Below are 22,786 nucleotides of genomic sequence, written 5' to 3'. Positions count from 1 at the left end.
GGTAAGTGATAAGTGACTGGACTTGAACTCAGGTCCTCCTGATTCCCGGGCTGGTACTTTATCCACTAAGACACCTAATAATGATTTCTTAATTGACAAATCTAATCTTAATTTCTCAATCCTGATACTTTCCTGAATTCTATGCAGCATTTGACACTAGATTACCTACTAGTACCCTTCTTCATTAGGTTGACACTGCTCTCTTCTGGTTATACTCCTGTTACAACTGCTTTAATTTACTCCTATTTGCTTGTTCTTTATATCTAGTTCATGTCCACTAACTATGTTTGTTCCCCAGATTTTGTATTGGTCTCTTCTCTTTATTCTCTTGCTTAGTGATCTCATCAAGTCCCATGAGTTCAATTATCATCTCTACCAGATGATTCCCAAATATATATTAATTAGCTTAATTTCTATCCTCAGTTACAGATCTGCATTACCAGTTGGATTTTGTACTTCTAGAATTAAAAAATCCAAAAGCATTCCAAGTTCAACATATCCAAAACAGAATCCATTATGACTCACCCCCACCCTTATCCCAAATTGTCTTTCTAATGTCCCTTTTACTTTTGTGAGCATCATCCTCTCAATTTCTTGCAACTTTGGTGCCATCTTTGGCTCCTCAATCTCATTCATTCCACATATCTAATCAATTGCCAAATCTTGCCATTTGTACCTACAAATCAGCTCTCATATATGTCCCTGTCTCTCTACTCATACAGCTACCATTCTAGTTCAGGCCCTCATCATCTTTCACTGGGACAATTTCAATAGTATTTTAATGGGTCTCCATGCACAAGTTTCTTTCCATTCATCACACAGCTATCAAAATAATTTTCCTAAAACATGTCTGATCACATCACTCCCTTCCCAAAAAGCTCTAGTTGCTCCTATTACTTATCTCTAGCATGGAGCATGCCTGGCACATAAGTGATTAATAGTTATTAATTAACTGCATTTAATAAGCCCTAGCCCTGTCCTATCATATTGTAATCTTATTCCCTTTCACTCACTCCTCAAAGACAGGAGATTTTTTTAATTGCTGGGGTTTTTTTCTTTCTTTTTTAGCATGATATTTGGCAGATGGTATACACTTAATAAAATGAATGTTTTTTTGATTGAATAAAAGAGAATTTATGTGTCTATGGAGAAAAATTATGTCTGTAGTAACAAAAAAGATTATATGTATGTAATTAGGAATGTAAGACAGAGGGAAACTGGAAGATAAAGAGACAGAGTGAATAGGGCAGAGAGTAATATATAAAATAGTTACACTAATGGGCAGTTAACAAGACATTTGCCAGGAGAGGAGAATGTAGATCTTATTACTGTGCTTAGGCAAACTCTTAAATATCTCCTAGACTAAAAGGAGAGAAAATTTCTGAGCCCACCTGTGCTACCATCAAACCCTCCCACTGCATAGAGAAGGTCATTGAGCACAGCTGCGCCTAGCGTGCTCCGGCGCTCCTGCATACTGGCAATAGACGTCCATTGGTCCTTCACACCATCATACACGTCAACAGTCCGAACACGAAGGGAGCCATTAAAGCCCCCCACAGCATAAACGCTTCCAGCCATGAACACCACTCCTAAGGAGCAGGAAAATCAAAGTGTTCAAATTAGCTCATGTAACAGCAAAGAAAATCAGTCAACTTTCAATTGTACAATACAAACAACATTAATAAAGCACAGGCTGGCATAGTGGCCAAAATGGAGAGCTTGGATCTATTATATTAGGAAGAACTAGGTTCAGGTTCATACACTCCAGCTATGTGACTATGAATAAATTATTGAACCTTAGGTCCCCCAGGCAACTCTGAAACTAAGGAAGTTCTAGATTACTGCCCAAGTGAATCAGTGACTCCATAATGATGACATCATAGGTTGGGACCAAAAAAAAAAAAAACAAAACAAAAAACACTTCCAGGAGCTTTGTGAGGGTAGGTACCAATTTTTCTTCTCTTTCTATCCCTAGCACTTAGCATAGTGCTTGGCAAATAATAAGAATTCAAAAACATACCTATTGGTTGTTTGATGGATTAAAAGGGGAAGAGGAGATAGTCTCAAATCTCATCTATTGCTTATATGGTGGTGGTGTGTGTGTGTGTGTGTGTGTGTGTGTGTGTGTGTGTGTGTGTTGTTTGTTTGTTTTTGAAGAATTACATTTTAATTCTATTTTATGTAGGTGAACACTAAAATGGATATTAAATTTTACTCAGGCTAATAGCTCTGAGGATCTCTGATTGTTAGGACCAAAATATTTGTCATGTTGTAACCTATCTGATGTCAGGGGAAAGATACTTATACAGCATCCTTTGGTCTTGGTGGCTGGCACTCTGATGGCATTTCTGCCTTTGAGAATTCAGAGTTCATCTCTATGTCATAATGAGACATCAGAGGGCAGCTTTAGTAAAAACTCACATAATACATTTTTATTTTTAAAACTTCCCTTATTAACTCTGATTAATACAATGAACATCAATGATTGAGAAGATAATATTGAACTAAGCACAGGACAGCTGATGGACTCAGGCTGCACAAAAAGATATACATTTTTAGACATGGCCAGTTAAGAAATTTGTTTTTCTTGACTGTAAATCTGTTACATGGATTTTCTTTTTTCTTTCCCCCTTCACCCCACAGTGGTAGGGGGAAAGGGAAGTAGGAGGAAGAGAAAAAGAAAATGCTTGTAATTAAAAAAATAAAATTGGGGCATCTAGGTGGCGCAGTGGATAGAGCACCAGCCCTGAATTCAGGAGGACCCAAGTTCAAATCGGGTCTCAGACACTTAACACTTCCTAGCTGTGTGACCCTGGGCAAGTCACTTAACCCCAGCCTCAGGAAAAATAAAATAAAATAAAATAAACTTTTTAAATTTATTTTATTATGTATTATTATTATTCTCATAATGATCAGTTAGGTGACATAGTAGATAGAAAACTGGGCGTGGAGTCAGAAAAACCTGACTTAAAATCCAGTTTCACACATTTTCTAACTGTGTGATCCTAAGCAAGTCATTTAACCCTATTTGTCTCAAGACGGTATGAAATTGAAGTGTGGGAATTGTGGGAAGTGAATGAACCAAAATAAGTTTATCTTTTGACTCAATTTTGGGTCTAGCTCAATTCTCTGTTATTCAATTGCATCTAGTCTTTTAAGAAAACTTTATTCAGTTATGGGAATTGTGAAAAAATCTTTATTGAATTATTTGAACTTTGCTCTGAATTCTAGGAATCTAGATCACAAATATCTGTTTAAGCACCCTAAGGTTTGCTCAACAGAAATCCAATCAGATCCAAAGAGTACTCTCACAATTATATTTATCTTTAGTAATCCATGTGTCTTTTCTGAAAAGACTGTCAATCAATTACTGTTTCCATGTTTGTTTGTTTGTTTGTTTTTTTGTTGTTGTTGTTTATTGAATACAGATACTTGACTGGCTAAGAAATAGAGAATTAATTGATCAGTGGAATAGGTTAGGTTCACAGAACAAAATAGCCAATAACTATAACCATCTAGTATTTGACAAACCCAAAGGTCCCACTTTTTGGGATAAGAACTCATTATATGACAAAAACTGCCGGGGAAAATTGTAAACTAGTATGGCAGAAAGTAGGCATAGACCCACACCCAACACTGTATACCAAAATGAGGTTAAAATGGGTTCATGATCTAGAAATAAAGAATGATATTATAAACAAATAAGAAGAGCATAGAATAGTTTACCTCTCAGATCTATGAAAAAGGAAGGAATTTGTGACCAAAGAAGAACTAGAGATCATTACTGATCATAAAATAGATAATTTTTATATATTAAGTTTTTATACAAACCAAACTAATGTAGACAAGATTAGAAGGGAAGCAATAAACTGGGAAAACATTTTTTATATCCAAAGGATCTGATAAAGGCCTCATTTCTTAAATATATAAAGAAATGACTCAAATTTATAATAGTTCAAGCTATTCTCCTGATAAATTGTCAAAGGACATGAACAGACAATTTTCAGATGAAGAAATTGAAATTATTTGTAGCTACATGAAAAGGTGTTCCAAATCACTACTGATCAGAGAAATGCAAATTAAAACAACTCTGAGATACCAGTACATACCTGTCAGATTAGCTAAAAGGACAGGAAAAGATAATGACGAATGTTGGAGTAGATATGGGAAAACTAGGACATTGATACACTGTTGGTAGAACTGTGAATGAATCCAACCATTCTGGAGATCAATTTGGAACTATACTCAAAAAGTTGTCAAACTGTGCATACCCTTTGATCCAGCAGTGTTTCTATTGGCATTATATCCCAAAGAGATCCTAAAGAAGGGAAAGGGACCCACGTGTACAAAAATATTTGTGGCAGCACTCTTTGTAAGTGGCAAGAAACTGGAAACTGTGTGAATGCCCATCAATTGGAGAATGCTGAATAAATGATGGTATATGAATGTTATGGAATACTATTGTTCTATAAGACCAGCAGGGTGATTTTAGAGAGGCTTGGAGAGACCTACATGAACTAATGCTAAGTGAAATGAGCAGAACTAGGAGATATGTGGCAACAACAATACTATATGGTGATCAATTCTGTTGGATGTGGCTCTCTTCAACAATGAGATGATTCAAACCAGTTCCACTTGTGCAGTGATGAAGAAAGCCATCTACACCCAGAGATAAAACCATGGGAACAGAGTGTGGAACTCAACATAGCATTTTTACTCTCTTCTTATTATCCTCAGCACCTTGAACAGTACATGAGAGGCACTGAATAAATGCTCAATAAATGGCATGGAAGTGTTTCTGAAGGCTAGGAGAGTACAGTTGAGGGGTTTCCTGAAATAGATTCAAATATGGTCCTAGTGATGGACTCTAGTATCAAAACCAAGCTAAAAGAAGAGGCATTCAATTTTTTTTCCCTGAGGCTGGGGTTAAGTGACTTGCCCAGAGTCACACAGCTAGGAAGTGGAGGCATTCAATTAATAGAGTGGCCAGGGAAGTGGAGCCAAGATGGAGGACTTGCCAGAGTTCTCCCCCAAACCTCTCCAAACACCTTTAAATAATGATTCTAAACAAATTTTAGAGCATCAGAAACCACAAAAAGATGGAGTGAAACAACTTTCCAGTTGAAGACAACTTAGAAGGTAAGCAGGTAAAATTTATAGCACCAGAATGAGAGAAAAGTACAGTCTGGCACAGGCTACACAATACAACCCTGACCCCAGCAAACCAAGAACAGGATGCAGGGAGAACAAATAAGTGACAGCAGTAGTGAGACCTTTCAGCCCACAGAAACCAAAGGCAAACATCAGCAGGAAAGGACTGTTGCAGTAGAATGAGAGTGAAGGCCATACCAGCACAGCCCCAGCCCCAATAAACCAGGAGTGGACCTTGGGAGCCACTGAATCAGCAGCAACAGCAGCAGGAACAGCAGATCCCAGAAGTCTCAGCCCACAGTTAGGAAGAGGGTGGAACATCTTATCAAAAGGAGATTACATGGGTCTCTTTCCTTACAGTAGGATAGCACTGTTGCTCTGCCTAACTCAGATCCAGTATGCAGTCCTGGCTCCCAGTACCAGGACAAGGAAGAGCATTTAGCACACTAAAACTTACAGCCAGGGTAGAACACAGACCCTCTTCACAATTCCATGGCAGAAAAACATGCTTTTGGTCACTCATAGCCCAGTATACAGGGCAGGAGAGTAGCAAACACACTTCTCCTTGGAGCATACCACCTTGAAAGAACGAAAAACTTATAGGTCCCTAGAAGGATCTCTGAAAACTGCTACACAAGTTTGGGACTTTGCACCCTCTACTTTGGAAACAGAACCCCACTTTAACAAAGAATTAAAAGCTAAGTAATAGGCTGGGAACATAAGCAAACAATAGAAAAATATTCTGACCACAGAAAGTTACTAGGGTATTAAAAAAACAAAAACAAGAAAATCAAAACACACTCAGAAGAAGATAATAGAGTCAATGCTCCTACATCCAAAATCTCCAAGAAAAGTAAGAACTGGACCATGGAAGAGTTCAAAAGTGATTTCTGAAAATCAAGTAAAGAAAATAGAGGAAAAACTGGGAAAAGTATGAGAGGGATGCAAAAGAAAATACAAAAAGCTAATGAAAAGAATGCCTTAAAAAGCAAAATTGACTAAATGGAAAAGGAGACGCAAAAGTTCACTAAGGAAAATAATTCCTTAAAAATTAGGTTGGAGCAAATGGAAGCTAATGAATTTATGAGAAATTAAGAAACAGGGATGGAGCCAAGATGGTGGAGAGGACACAAGCTTCATTCTACCTACTGATTACCAAATTCAGCCTCGGAAATAAGTGCTTTACTAGTAGAATCCACGAATATTGGGAGTACAACAAATTACCAGCAGAAGTTAATCTGAAAGATCACCAGAAAAGGTCTGTGTTGATCAGGCAGGAGGAGTCCAGCACAGGCAGGGAGGCCTCAGGGAGGCCCACACTGAGCACACCAGGGGTAGGGTGCAGTTTCCGCCACTGGGGAATTTGCAGGGAGGACTCTACCACAGGTTGTCTGCTCTGCTTTTGTTGCAAAGCAGTAGATCATCGGAGAAGTTACACAAATGCCAAAAGTAGAGTGTATCCCAAAACACCAGAGTCTAACAGGACCTGGCCCCACCCCATCCCCAGCACCAGGAGTGACTCAGCATGGACCACAGCGCAGCTGCACAGCTGCATTCCCCAGGACTGGGCTCTGCCCAGAGCAGTCATAGTTCTGCTGCTTAGCTGCTTGTCCCAGGGCAGCCTCTGTTCCACACAGTGGGGCTTGGCCCAGGGCAGTCACACTTCTGCTATAACGGGGCTCTTCCCAGGGCGGTGGCACTTCCGTATCACAGCCGCTCTTTTGCAGCCCATTCTCAGGACAGCTACTATCCATCTGTCACTGCTCTGTAGAGGAAGCTGGTAACATCCTTGCCCTGAAGGCAGACCCCAAAATCTTTTTTAAAAAATGAATAAAAAAGCAAAGCGGGCTCTAACTATAGATAACTTCTATACAGAAAGAGAGCAGATCTCAAACCCTGAGGAGACTAATAGCAGACAGTCTCCAGACAAAATCCCAAAGGGGGATATAACCTGATCCCCATCACACAAGGCTCTCTTAGAAGAAATTATAAAAGATCTTAAAAGAGAGCTAGAAGAAAAATGGGGAAAAGAAAGAGAAGCTCTGCAAGAAAGTATGGAACAGGCATATAACTCATTAAAAGAAAGATTTGATAAAGTGGAAAAAGAAAACAACTTCCTGAGATGTGAATTGGAAAAAGTAAAGAACTCGCAGGGAAGCAAAATTTGTGAATCAGATAAGATAAAGAACTCCAAGGAAAGTAGGATTTGTAAATTGGAAAAAGAAAATAACTCATTAAAAAAAATTAGTGAAATGGAAAAAAATTCCATAGAGCAAAACACCTCATTTAAAAACTTAATTGGACATATACAAAAAGAAGTAAAAAAACTTAATGAAGAAAATAACTCATTAAAAAATCAGAACTGAACAAATAGAAATGAATGATATGTTGAGACATCAGGAATCAGTCAAGCAAAACCAAAAAAAAAAAAAAATGAAAAAATAGGAAAAAATGTTAAATATCTACTTGGAAAAACAACAGACCTAGAAAATAGATTTAGGAGAGATAATCTGAGGATTATTGGACTTCCTGAAAATTATGATAAAAAAAAGAACCTAGACACTATTTTATATGAAATCATCAAAGAGAAATGCCCAGATATAATAGAATCAGAAGGTAAAATAGGCATTGAAAGGATTAATCAAACACCTTTTGAAAGAGACCCCAAAAGAAAAACTTGAAGGAATATTGTGGCTAAATTTCAGAATTATCAGACTAAGTAAAAAATATTACAAGCAGCCAGAAAAAAACAATTCAAATACTGAGGAGCCACAATAAGAATCATGCAGGATGATCTAGAAGCTTCCACATTAAAGGATCAAAGGGCCTGGAATCTGATATTCAGAAACGCAAAAGAACTTGGAATGCAGTCAAGAATAAACTACCCAGCTAAGCTAAACATTTTTTCCCAGGGAGGATGAACATTCAATGAAACAGGTGAATTCCATTTATTCTTAATGAAAAAAACCAAAGCTAAACAAAAAACAGGTGAATTCCATTTATTCCTAATGAAAAAACTGGAGCAAAAAAAAAAAAAATTAGGATTCAAGAGAAGCATAAAAGATAAAAAGAACTCTTGAAAACTGTATTTCTGTTGTAGAAATATATAAAAAAACTGCATGTATAATTTGATTTTACTGTTATAATACAAAAAAAAAAAGGAATTAGAAATGGAAAGGGGATTGTATCAGAAAAAGCAAAAAGGGGAGATAAAAAGAAGGAAATTACATCCCACAAAGAGGCAAAGGAAAAACTATCATATCTGAGAGAATTAAGGGAGAGGGAGGAACATTGTATGAATCTTACTCTTATCAGATTTGGCTCAAAGAGAAAATATTAGACATATTTGGTTTACAGAGAAACTGCTCTCACCTCATTAAAAAGTGGGAGGAAAAGGGGAAAGGAAAAGAGTAGGCTAAATAGAAGGGAATACAGAAAAAAAAAATAAGGGAAAGGTATAAGAAAGGGGAAGGGACTCAAAGGGGATAGAAGGGATTCTAAAGAGGGAGGGTTGAGTGAGGCAAGTGGTGCCCATAAGTTTAATACAGGGGAGGAAGGTAAAGGGGGAAAGAAAAAAAAAAAGTATAATCTGGGGATAATAAGATGGCAGAAAATACAGAATTAGTAGATTTAACCGTAAATGTGAAGAGATAAATACTATATTAGAAAAGTTAGATATGATAGAACTTTGTAGAAAACTGAATGGAGATAGAAAAGAATACATTTTGTTCTCAACAGTTCATGGAACCTATGTAAAAATTGACTATATATTAGGACATAAAGACCTCAAAATGCAGAATGCAGAAATAGTAAATGCATTCTTTTCAGATCAACATAACCAAAATTTGTGGGATGCAGCCAAAGCGGTAATAAGGGGAAATTTTATATGTCTAGAGGCTTACTTGAATTAAAATAGAGAGAGAGAAGATCAATGAATTGGGCTTACAACTGAAAAAGCTAGAAAAAGAGCTAATTAAAAACCCCCAATAAAATACAAAACTTGAAATTCTAAAATTAAAATAAGAAATTAATAAAATTGAAAGTAAAAAAAAAAAACCACATTGAATTAATCAACTAAGAGTTGGTTTTATGAAAAGACCAACAAAATAGATAAAGTTCTGGCATATCTGATCAGAAAAAGGAAAGAGGAAAATCAAAGTGTTAGTCTAAAAATGAAAAGGGAGAACTTTCCACTAATGAAGAGGAAATTGGAGCAATAACTAGGAGTTATTTTGCTCAACTTTATGCCAATAAATTTGATAACCTAAGTGAAATGGGTGACTACCTTCAAAAATATAGGCTTCCCAGATTAACAGAGGAGGAAATAAATTCTATAAATAATCCCATTTCAGAAAAAGAAATAGAACAAGCTATTAATCAACTCCCTAAGAAAAAAAATCCCCAAGGCCAGAAGGATTTACATGTGAATTCTACCAAACATTTAAAGAACAATTAACTCCAATGTTATATAAACTATTTGAAAAAAATAGGGAATGAAGGACTCCTACCAAATTCCTTTTATGACACAGACATGATACTGAAACCTAAACCAGGTAGGTTAAAAACAGAGAAAAAATTATAGACCAATCTCCCTAATGAATATTGATGCAAAAATCTTTAAAAATATATTAGCAAAAAGAATACAGAAAATCATCCCCTGGATAATACACCAGGACTAAGTAGGATTTATACCAGGAATGCAGGGCTGGTTCAATATTAGGAAAACTATTAACATAATTAACTATATAAATAACCAAATTAACAAAAACCATTTGATCATCTCAATAGATGCAAAAAAAAAAAAGCATTTGATAAAATCCAACACTCATTCCTATTAAAAAACACTTGAGAGTATAGGAATAAATGGACTTTTTCTTAAATAGTCAGTAGCATCTATTTTAAAACCATCAGTAAGCATCATATGTAAAAGAGATAAACTGGAACCATTCCCAATAAGATCAGGAGTGAAAGAAGGTTGCCCACTATCACCATTACTATTCAATATTGTATTATTAATGCTAGCTTCAGCAATAAGAGTTGAGAAAGAGATTAAAGGAATTAGAATAGGTAATGAGGAAACCAAATTATCACTCTTTGCAGATGATATGATGGTATACTTAGAAAACCCCAAAGATTCTACTAAAAAGCTATTAGAAATAATCCACAACTTCAACAAAATTGCAGGATACAAAATAAACCCACATAAATCATCAGCATTCTTATATATCACTAACAAAATTAAATTAACAAAATCCATCAGTTAAAGATACAAAGAGAAATTCCATTTAAAGTAACTGCCAATAGTATAAAATATTTGGTAATCTATCTGCCAAGGCAAAATCAGGAACTATATCAGCAAAACTACAAAACACTTTCCACACAAATAAAGTCAGAACTAATCAACTAAAAAAAAAGTAAGTGCTCTTAGATAGGTTGAGCAAATATAATAAAGATGACAATACTACCTAAACTAATCTATTTATTTAGTGCTATACCAATCAGACTCCCAAAAAAACTATTTTAATGACTTAGAAAAAAATAACAATAAAATTCATCTGGAAGGACAAAAGGTCAAGACTTTCAAGAGAAATGATGAACAAAAAAATCAAATGAAGGTGGCCTAGCTATACCAGATCTAAAACTATATTATAAAGCAGTGGTCACCAAAACCATTTGGTATTGGCTCAGAAATAAACTAGTTGGTCAGTGGAATAGGTTAGGTTTACAGGACAAAATAGTCAATAACTTTAATAATTTAGTGTTTGACAAACCCAAAGACCCTAACTTTATGATAAGAATTCACTGTTTGACAAAATCTGATGAGAAAATTGGAAATTAGTATGGTAGAAATGAGGCATTGATCCACACACACAGTGCACCAAGATAAGGTCAAAATGGGTACATGATCTAGGCATAAAGAATGAGATTATAAATAAATTAGAGGAATATAAGATAGTTTACTTCTCGGACCTGTGGAGGAGGAAAGAATTTGTGACCAAAGAAGAACTAGAGATCATTATTGATGACAAAATAGAAAACTTTAATTATATCAAATTAAAAAGCTTTTCTACAAACAAAACTAATGCAAATAAGATTTGAAGGGAAACAATAAACTGGGAAAACATTTTTATAATCAAAGATTCTGATAAAGGCTTCATTTCTAAAATATAGAGAATTGCCATTCTCCAATTGATAAATGGTCAAAGGATATGAACAGACAATTTTGAGATAAAGAAATTGAAACTATTTCTAGTCATATGAAAAGATGTTCCAAATCATTGTTAATAAGAGAAATGCAAATTAAGACAACTCCAAGATATTACTACACACTTCTCAGATTGGCTAGGATGACAGGGAAAGGTAATGATGAATATTGGAGGGGATGTGGGAAAACTGGGACACTGATACATTGTTGGTAAAATTGTGACTACATCCAGCCATTCTGAAGAACTATGCTCAAAAAGTTATCAAACTATGTCAAAGATCTTAAAGAAGGGAAAGAGACCTGTATGTGCAAAAATATTTGTGGCAGCCCTTTTTGTAGTGCCTAGAAATTGGAGAATGGGTGAATAAATTGTGGTATAAGAATGTTATGGAATATTATTTCTCTATAAGAAATGACCAGCAGGATGGTTTCAGAAAGGCCTAGAGGGACTTACATGAACTGATGCTGAGTGAAATGAGCAGAACTAAGAGATCATTATATACTTCAACAACAATACAATCTTCAACAATGAGATGAACTAAATCAGTTCCATTTGTTCAATAATGAAGAGAACCAGCTATATCCAGTGAAAGAACTATGGGAAATGAATGTGAACCACAACATAGCATTTCTACTCCCTGTTTTTGTCTGCTTGCATTTTTGATTTCCTTATCAGGTTATTTTTTACCTTATTTCTAAGTCCGATTTTTCTTGTGCAGCAAAATAACTATATGGATACGTATACATATATTGTATTTAACATATACTTTAACATATTTATTAACTGTTCTGCCTGCCATCTAAGGGAGAAGGTGCAGGGAAGGAGGGTAAAAGTTGGAACAGAAGGTTTTGCAAGGGTCAATGCTGAAAAATTACCCATGCATATATTTTGTAAATGAAAAGCTATTTTAAAAAGAGAAATTAAGAAACAACAAAACAAAGAATGAAAAATGTAAAAATATCTTATTGTGAAATATCTTATTGGAAAAACCATTGACCTGGAAAACAAATTCAAGGGAGATAATTTCAAAATTATTGAAAATTTTAAAGCAATGATCAAAAAAGGAAGCATTATTTTCAAGAAATTATCAAGGAAATTTGTCCTGATATTTTTGAACTTGAGGATAAAATAGAAATTGAAAGAATCTACTGTCACTGATCCCCTCCTGAAAAATATCCCAAAATGAAAATTTTCAGGAATATTATAGTCAAATTCTGGAATTTCCAGTCAAGAAGAAATACATCCATAAAAGAAATAATTCAAGTATGGTGGATCCAGTCAAAGTAACATAAGATTTGACAATTTCTACATTAAAAGATCAGAAAGCTTAGCTTACAATATTCTGCAGAGCAAAGGAACTAGGATTACAACCAAGAATCATCTATTTAACAAAAATGAATATAATCCTTTAGGGGAAAATGTATATTCAATGAAATAGAGGATTTTCAAGCAATTGTGATGGAAAAGACCTGAATTTCACTTATAGGACTCAGGAAAAGTATAAGGGGATAATCATACATAGAAAATCATAAGGGACTTAATAAGGTTTATTTGTTTACATTTGTACATGGAAGGATAATACTTATAACTCATAAGAACATCCTCTTTATTGGAGCAATTAAAAAGTATACATTTGGACACAGGGCATAAATTGAATATGAAAGGATAATTATTTACAACAAAATAAAATTAAGTGGTGACAGGAATGTACTTGGAGAAAGGGAAAGGGAGAGGTGGAATAGTGTAAATGATATACCATAAAAGAGGCAAGAAAAAGTTTTTATAATGGAGAGGAAAAGAAACGAATATGAAAAGGGAAAAGTGATATGTTATGTTATGAAGAAACTATAATCTATCCAGAACACAATGCTTAAAATATGGAGAAAATATTAAAATAAACATGGTTCCAGAACACACAAGACCATAGATTCAGAGTTAAGTAGGATTTATTCAGGGTTTGGTGGGGTGTGTGTATGTGTGTGTGTGTGTGCGCGTGCATGCATGTGTGTGTGCATGCATGTGTGTGTGTGTTTGTTTTTTTTTTATCTTTGTATTCCCAGAACTTTGCACATAGTAAGTATTTAAGTTGTTTATTGACTCACTCACTAACTGAAACAACATGTGCTTAATGTTTGTTGAAGTAGTTTGAATCAGATTTAATCCAATTTTCTTATTTTTTATATGAGAAAATTAAAGTCCAAGTGCTTTGCCCAAAGTCACACAAATGGTAAATAGCAGAACCCAAATTCAAACAGAATGAAACAGGAAAATGAGGACTTGTCAGAATAATAACCTTGGGTAATTCAAGACTCAGCACCAAGACTCTGTTTAATGATTAGGCTCTGGGAGAAGAGCAAAGACTTGTTCTTCCAGCAAAAAACATTTAAGATAACATCTTAACCTTTACTTGACTGCTTAGAGAAAAACCTTGTTTAATGGCCTAGAGATATGGAAGAAGTCTACAACCTGGCCGTTCCTATCTGATTTATTGAGAAAAGCCTGAAACAGACCAAATCCCCTAAATTACTAGTTTAGTAATTTAGAAACCTTTAACCCCTCTTGCTTAATTGATTATTTACCTTTGAAGCAAGACAGACCTTTTTTTTTTTTTTTTTTTTTTTTTTTTTTTAAATAACATTTTGAAACATTTAGTGCTTAACCAAGACTCTGGTACCACAAAAAACCCACCTGTATTCCAAAGACAAATATAAGGAATAAAGATTAAGTTGGCCAATGATTTTTAAAAGGATTAACAGAAGATGGGTGGGCGAATAGTTTCTGTAAACCTTGACTATATAACTATGCTCCTTACTTCTGTAAAATGGTCTTTTCCTGCTCCAAACTTTTTGGTGAAGGGTTGCCCTGCTTCTCATAAGAATCAAAATAAATAAACTTGGCTTGTACCATGCCTTTGAGCAGTCAATTTGAGTTAGGGTCTTTGCATCCCACATAAAATACAGATTATAAATAAAAAGATGATAGGTTTATTACTAGAAGGAATTTTAGAAGCTATCCACTCCAATGGCCTTATTTTACAAATGACAAAACTTGAACTAAGAAAAGCTCAGGGATTTATTTGCCCAAGATTACTGAGTAATGAGTAATATAGCCAAAAATTAAACCCAAGAACTGTGCTCTGAATACAGTATTCTCCTCTGCATACCAATCAGTCCTTCATGTTACTCCCCAACTATTCAGAGATAGCCCCAGATAATTCCTCTGAGAAACAACAGAAATGTGGCTGATAAAAAAGTGGTTTATTTGGTTGCTTGTTTTTTAACAAAATGATGGTTATGTCATATAATTCCTAAAAATCATGCATCTCACCTGCTCTACATCTCCTTGAAGGAAGTTCTGCAATCTGATCCCATCTATCTTCCTCAAAATCATAACATTCAACACTTCTGATAGCTTTGGGGGCTTGGCCTCCCACTACAATCATAACCTGAAAAGAGAAAAAGGAAGCAAAAATAGTATATCATATCTACTTTAACATTGTCATTTACAGGTGAGAAAACTTAGATTTAGAGACTGAAAATCAATTACCTAAAATCACGTCACCAGATTAGAAGAAACCATCTTACCCCCAATATTCCAAACATTTTTTTAACTATACTAAATATTCTGAAGGAGGGAAATTGTTTTCACAACACTCTCCATACTTAAGAGCAGTTGTAGATAAGTAGATGGTTTAAAAAGTGGCTTTTAAAAAAACCAAGTCTAGCTAGCAAGAAGGAGGGGGACAATACATCCAGGAGTTAAGGCCAGAAAATAGGGTGTGAATTGGGTAGCTTTGACTAATGATGATTACTCCTAAGGCTCATTTTCAATTAAAAAAAAATAAGCCATTTTAAAAGGGCATTGCTCTACTCATAACCACTAAATTAAAAGTAATAAAATAATTATTTTGCACATATGTTACATATATAAGTATATGTATATACATATATGTGTATATATATATATATGCACAATGAAATAATATTTGTAAATCACTTAACAGTGTCTGGCATATAGAAGGAGTTATATAAAACTTATTTCCTACATATGTGTGTGTGTGTATATATATATATATATATATATGTGTGTGTGTGTGTGTGTGTGTGTATATATATATATATATATATATATATATATATATATATATATATATATATGTATGTATGTATGTATATTTACATGCTACTTTCCTCCCAACAGTCAAATAAGCAGTACAGGCATCATTAATCTCATTTAACAGATGGGGACACAAGGAAGATGAAATAATTCAGTTACTAAGTACTGGACCTGTTCCCAGCTCCACTTATAGAACACATAGAAGAAAAATCACTCCAAGCATATACATCCTCACTCTTTTCCACCCTCACTTCATATTGGAGCACAGAGTTCATTGAATATACTATGTTAGGAAGGGAAAGGTCCTTAAAGATTATCTAGTCCACCTACTTCAATTTCTGGTGAGGAAACTGAGGCACAGAGACATGAAATGATGTGCTCAAAGTTACAGAGGTAGAAATCAGCGGAAATGACAGCTGAAGGAGGATCTTCTTCCTGTAAGAATACTACCCTTCACTGTTCTAAGTTCCAATACCACTGCTTTATCATCTGTCTGATGATTTAACAATAATGATTACAGATTTTATATAGAGTGTGCAAACCAATTTACGTACGTTTTCTCAGACATGCACACAACAACACTGTAAGGTAGGTGCTACTATTTTTTTCTGTACAGATGAGGAAAGATCTCACAGATGATAAATAGCAGAGGCAGAAACTAAATCCAGATCTCTCTGCCTCTATGTGCATCACCAAGCTCATACTGCCACATCATTCATATGTCAGCAGCTGCCTTTCTACCACATATGAATTTTCCCAATGTTCAAAAAAATTGAATATAATAAAATATAAACTTAATGCTGAATGCATGCTACATTAATTCAAAATTTCTTTGATGATTCGAAAAGAATTTTAATTCTTGCAAAACCTTAAGTTCATCCTTTTAATACTGAACTGGAAAAGCACCCCAAATGGGACCGTAAGAAATATAATCTTGAATCTTTGTAGTTAGAAGTTTATTATTAGTTCTTCACTCCTTACTGCAGATGGTATTCTTACACCCCCAGATGTGCTGTCCTGTCCTAAGAGACCCGAGTCCTTGAAACCTGATAAGTTTAAAGAAATACTGCTTGCTGCTGCCTGAGAATGACCCCCTTAGAGTGATAACTTTTTTTTTTTGCCTCCTGTTTCAAATAGAAATTCCTTTATTATGACAATGTATCAAGAAACATTTTGATGTCTCTCTCTTTTTCCTATAAATATATGGCCCTGAGACCACTCATTTGCTGACTCCCCCTGTTCTGGTGGAGTGCAATTGCTAGCTAGCAATAAATGTTCATAAATTTTCATTATTTTGGCTGTCCTGTTTTTCTCTCGCCTGGGTACTTCAATACTTAGAAAGCGCCCTGGATAGATTACTGATCTGATTAGATTAGATTAGATTAGATTAGATTAGATTAGATTAGATTAGATTAGATTAGATTAGATTAGATTATAATCTTCCAGAGGCCAAATTGCTTGCCTATACTCATCAGATTCATAACTCTGGGCAAGTCATTTAACCTCTGTTATAGTTTTCTCATTTGTAAAACGGGAATGATAAAAACACCTACCTCTTAAGGTAATAACCCTATCTACAATGTGCTTAGGCTATTATTACTAATGTTAACAGTGTATCACTGTCCAATAAATGAGAGATTATGATAGCTAGTAGAGGGTTACAGAATGGTAAACAAATCAATGAATCAATAAATATTTATTGAGGACCTTCTAACTACTATGCCAGGCACTTAAAGGTAAAAAAGAAAAAAAATCTCTACTCTTAAAGAATTCTAACAGAAAAAGAATGAGGAGCCAAAGAAAGCACTGAGATTATAAATTGGAAGACTGGAGGAATGATGGTTACTTCAATGAGAAAAACAGAAAAAATGAAATGTGGGTGATTTTGAGAAAAAGACAATGAGTTTGGTTTGAATATGTTGACTTTGATGTGTCTCTGGAACATTCAGTTAAATGTCTTATAGGTATATAGAACTAAAGCTCAGAGGAGAAACTGGGACTAAATGAATAGATCTGTGAAGCATGTGTATAAAGTTGCTAACTAAATTCATGGGAGCCGATGAGTAGAGAGAGGAATAGAATATAGGTAGGGAGTATATAGAGAGAATAATTCCACGGACAGAGACTTGATAAAAGTCCAATAAGGAGACCAAGTTACCATGGTCAGGCAGGATACATACAAATCGGACCCATGGGGTTTTGGTTTAGAACTCAGTCAAGTGTTTCTCTCTTGTTTCCAGTATACTCTTATCCTCACAGTGCATCTTCTCCATCACATTGCATCAACAAACAGTCATGACTCTGCCTAACCACATGAGAAGGACAGAAGGAATTGAAGTAAAAAAATCAGGCCTCCTTCTGCCTGAGATGGTCCCTAAGTTAAGAAGCTATAAAGCTGCAGAGACTCCACTTAGAACACACATACTACCTTCCCCCAGTCCTGTAAAAGGTTGAATCAGCTCAGAAAGAGTCCTAAAGAACTGACAGAACTGGGACATGGGAACAGCTCTGGTACTAAAATAAAGGAGACAAATTCACTTGGGACCAATTATTTAAGACAGGAAGCACAATATTTGCACAACGAAAGGGCAAGTCAGAAAATGGGTGACAGATTAATATGAGGAATTAAGACTAAAAACTATCATGAATTTCATGAATACAATTTAATTAAAAACTAAGAGCAGAATTCGATGTCAACAGAGAAGATGCTAAAATTAAAACAAAGGATGAGTACAAAAAAATTAAGAGATTACAAAATCTCTAAAGAAACATTATAAGACAAAGGAAATTGAAACAATATCTGATGAACCATTACCAAAACCCTACTGATTCTCAAGAGAGCATGGAACCATAACAGGATATTGCAAATTGTTTTAAAAGCAAAATGAAAGTGTTACTAGAAGTCAGAAGGAAAAAATGTCAGAATAACATGACAAATCAAAAAATCTGAAGACTATAATGCAAGAAATAATATAAGAAAACTGCTCAGAGATTATGAATACAAATTTTAAAAGTATCAATAGAAAGAATTCATAGATCTCCTCCAGGTAAGAAAGAGAAAAGGAAAACTATAACTGCACAACATGTTGCATATGTTTTTAGATATCAATATATTAAACAGCTGTACTGATTTTTTCCTCTTCTTTTTCTTTAGTAATTAAATTCAATAATTCCAGTTACAAATAACAACAAAAAATAGAAAAATGCAGGGGAAATGTAATAAAAGCTGTAAAATACAAAATTATTCTGAATATACTTGAATCCATAGAAGAAAATGGAAGTAAAAATTGTGAATAAGTAAGGAGCTCAAGATATAACTCAAATATGCTTTAGAAACCTTAGTCACATCAGTGAAAAAAAATGGATGTTAAATTGAAGAAAAACATTCCAAAAATGTCTGCCTCTTCCCCACAAAAGAATGTGAGACAATTTCACTTACAAATATATCAAAGAGGATTTAAATGAGGAATTAGGGTATGATTCTCTTGAAGAAGCTTCAACCCCACCTAGAGAGCAGATTATTGACAGGCCCACATCAACTCCACCTTCAGAGGTGGAGGAAGGAGGAGGAGGGGAAGAGGCAGAAACACAAACAATTGCTTGTGAAGCAGCCTAAGCCTATGACAAGATTAGAAAAAGCATTGGTTAAAGCTAAGAGAGAAGGACAGGATATAAGTGATTTTATACCTGCATATCCTGTGATTGAAGACATTGACTCTGTAGGCCAAAAAAGGAGGAGATATGCACCTTTAGATTTGAATAAAATTAAGGATTTGAAAAAAGGTTGTACCCTTTATGGGGCTGCATCAGCTTATGTTAAAATGTTACTAGATGGTTTCTCTTATGAAGTCCTAACCCCGAATGATTGGAAATCCATAGCAAGGACATGCCTAGAACCTGGAGAAAATTTATTATGGCTTGCAGACTTTCATGAATTATGTAAAATCCAAGTCAGATGCAATTTGGAAATAGGAGTTAACACAAAATTCACTTTTGAGCACATAGCTGGAGAAGGTCGGTATGGAGAGAATTATACAGATTAATTATACCATGACAATATATGAGCAAATTGCCAAGGCTGCAATAAAAGCTTGGGGTATCCTCCCTGGACAGAAAGATCAGGAAGAGGCTTTCACTAAAATAGAGCAAGGTCCCAAGGAAACTTTTGCAGATTTTGTGGGACGTTTGCAAACTGCTGTCAAAAGAACTATTGGAGAAAATGCAGCTACAGAAATAATGACCAGACATCTGGCTAAGTAAAATGCCAATGAGATTTGCAAAAGAATTATATGGGGATTAGACAAAGATGCTCCTTTAGAGGAGATCATAAGATACTGTGCTACAGTGAGAACAAATGCTTTTTACACCCGGAGTATGATGAACGTGGAAAGACAGGGTCCCTCCTGACAAGGGCCTTCTAGAGAAACTCGACGATGTTTTCAATGTGGAAAAATTGGGCATCTAAGAGCTCAGTATAGGTATGGAGATACAGTGAGAAGACAGGGTGAGAGAAGACCTAAAACCCCATGTCCAAAATGCAACAGAGGACTCCATTGGGCATCAGAGTGTAGACTAATTCAGGGAAATGGGATGAGGGGCCCAGGTCCAGGGCCCCAGGCAAAAAAGATTTGGGACATGGTAGCAGCTGAGGTTACACCCAAAAAGCCTTTAGAAGGTCAGGACTCTGATGTGATCTATCAGCCGAAAAGCAATCACATGGAAGAAAGGGATTACCTGATCAGTCAGATTGCAACAATGGATTACACTTGGGAAAAATACAGGCCTTTTAAACCAACAGGGCTGTGTCCAGTGCAAACAACTCCAATGTAATTGCCAGATGATGAGAAGAGATTTAAAAAGTGGTAAATAGAAGGAAATTAGATAGGTTAACTGCCTGGGAGAGAGGGTTTGCTTGTATTTTAACAGACAGAAGGAAAAAGATGAAGAAGGAAACGGATAGGTGGCAACAAGCACCTGGAGAGAGACAGAAAAAAAGAAAAACCTCAAAACAAAGGAGAAGATCTAAGAAACATCTGACACTGAAAGACTATGGCTAATAAAAGGACTGTTAAAAAAACTTTAAAACCGGCAGGAATCATTGGATTTCCTAACACAAGATGAGACTAATGGATAATGGACTTATGGACATTTATAAATTCTCAATTGATGATTATTTGATCATGTTATTTGTTACATACTTCTAGCATGTATTATGGTACTATGTTACTACGTTATTATGTGCTTATGTAATTTATGTAATTATGTGTAATACCTCCCATATTGATGGATTTATGTTTCAAGGTCATGACTACCCTATGTTCTAAATCAAAAGAAAGGGGGAGATGTTAGGATTACCAGGTGAGAACTAAGTTTGTCTGGACAGTGACAAGGTGAGAACTCAGGTTGTCTGGACAATTACAAGGTGAGAACTCAGGTTGACTTGACAGTTCTCTGGCTCAGACCTTTGTTTTGGGCCTTTAAAGGGACTTTACACCTTAGGAATTCTAAGAGGAGCAAGTTCATTGGTGGAAGTATTTCCCCACGGCCCATTGAGTTCTCACCTGCCTATTTTCTGGGAGGATAAAAGAAGGGCAGCATTGGGTCTGAGAGAATCGACTCTGGGATAGACTTTTAACGCCAGGCAGGCTGAAAGGAGAACAGTCTGATTTGAGAAAGGACAAGAGCTGGAAGAGATTCAGAGCTCCCAAGAAACCTGCACACAGAGGAAAAGATTTTACAGATCTCCTCCCAGAGAAGGATTATTATTGAGCAGATGACCAGACCCTCACAATTCAAGAACATTACAAATAAATAGTGAAATGAAGTACTCCATATCTGGAGGTTTTTTTAAAAATTAAAATGAAAGACCTATGGTTAAAAACCAACAACAGAGAGATCACTAAGAAATTCCTTTTTAAAAAGTTTTTTATTGATATATTCTCTTTTATACATCTTTATACTTATCCCTATTATCTTCCCTCCTTTATCCAGCAATAGTATTTCAAAAGAAAAAAACAAGAAAAAGGGAAAACATCAGTACAATCAGCCAAAACATTGAAAATGTTAGAAAACATCGTGTTTAAAATCTGTGGACCTCTCAGTCCACAAATGGGAGGGTTGGAGGTATTCTTTCATATCTCTCTAATTGAATCATGTTTGATCTTTATGATCTCGCTAATTAACTTTTGATTTTTTATGTGATTTTTTTCAGTCCATTTACATTGTTGAATTTCATATTAGCTTTTTCTGTGCATGACTTATTTCACTTGGCATTAATTCAAGGATGTCTTTCCATATTCCTCAGTACTGGTCAAGTATATCATTACTTATAGTACAATAATACACCATTACAATCCAATACTATAAATTTTAAAAATACAAAACAAGGAAAATTTAAGTAAATAGGAAAGGTGATGGGAGAAAGCTACAAATACTGAATCGTACAACTCCTCCCAACAGGGAAAATCAATGTATTTTGTGGGGCTATATTGTATAAAGAGATGACATATAAATGGGCAGCTGGAAGATATAAGGGAATATAAGCTATGTATCAGCTGAATCTAAAAAAGCAAAAATTGCAATTGTGTTATAGGGGAAAAAATTTAGATCATGCTACAAATAGAGATAAATAAGGAAATTATGCTTTAAAGAAGCATTTTTAATGCATTTTTAAAAGCATCCTGGGGGCTCCTGAGACCTTTTCAGGGAGTCCAAGAGGTCAAAACTATTTTAATAATAATATTAAGATGTAGTAATTTATATGGTGAAAAAAAGACAGGCATAACCCAGATAAATAAAAGTTCTTCAGATTTTCAATTTTTAAGAATGAAAAGGAGTCTTGAGAACAAAACGTTTTGAGAACTGTTATTTTAAAGGAGCCTTGATGATCAGCCACTATAAATTTTTAACTTAAATTTTCCAAATGGTACAACATTTTTAAATTGAAAAAGGAAAAATAAATTGAATCATAAAATAGAGAGTAACATGATAATAGTAGGAGAGTTTAATGTGGCCCTCTCAGAGATGAAAAAAAGTATTATCAGAAATAGTTTAAAAAAAAACCTATAAAACCAAACAAAAATTGCTAGAAAGCTAAAAAAAAAAAAATGGCACTAACTACTAAAGAATTTTTTCCACTCAAAACTCCTTTGAGCCATTTACCATGACACTTAATAATAACTGATCATAAATAGACAGAGAAAAATGGAAAATACAAAAGGAGAAGAAATATTAAACAAATACACCTTTTATAGAACATAAGTCAATAAAAACTGTAATTCAATAAAAAAAAGTAAAAAGAAAAGACAAAGACC

General features: G+C 34.9%; 1 protein-coding gene across 8 annotated transcripts in view; it reads right to left on the bottom strand.

Moving 5' to 3' along the window:
• KLHL3 (kelch like family member 3) overlaps positions 1–22,786 on the bottom strand; it is a 385,747-nt gene that overhangs the window by 57,866 nt on the left and 305,095 nt on the right. For 7 of the 8 annotated variants that reach the window (XM_074290824.1, XM_074290822.1, XM_074290821.1 and 4 more), the window contains 2 exons: positions 14,685–14,802; positions 1,392–1,589 (listed from right to left, as the gene is read on the bottom strand). In XM_074290824.1, the coding sequence (XP_074146925.1) occupies positions 1,392–1,589; positions 14,685–14,802 (316 nt within the window). The remainder of the gene's footprint in view (positions 1–1,391; positions 1,590–14,684; positions 14,803–22,786) is intronic. The other variant, XM_074290826.1, reaches the window with a different exon arrangement.

The sequence above is a fragment of the Sminthopsis crassicaudata genome, chromosome 2, assembly GCF_048593235.1.
Source record: "Sminthopsis crassicaudata isolate SCR6 chromosome 2, ASM4859323v1, whole genome shotgun sequence".
Lineage (NCBI taxonomy): Eukaryota > Metazoa > Chordata > Mammalia > Dasyuromorphia > Dasyuridae > Sminthopsis > Sminthopsis crassicaudata.
The sequence above is the reverse complement of the archived record's forward strand: the minus strand, read 5'-3'. Positions and strand labels throughout refer to the sequence as shown.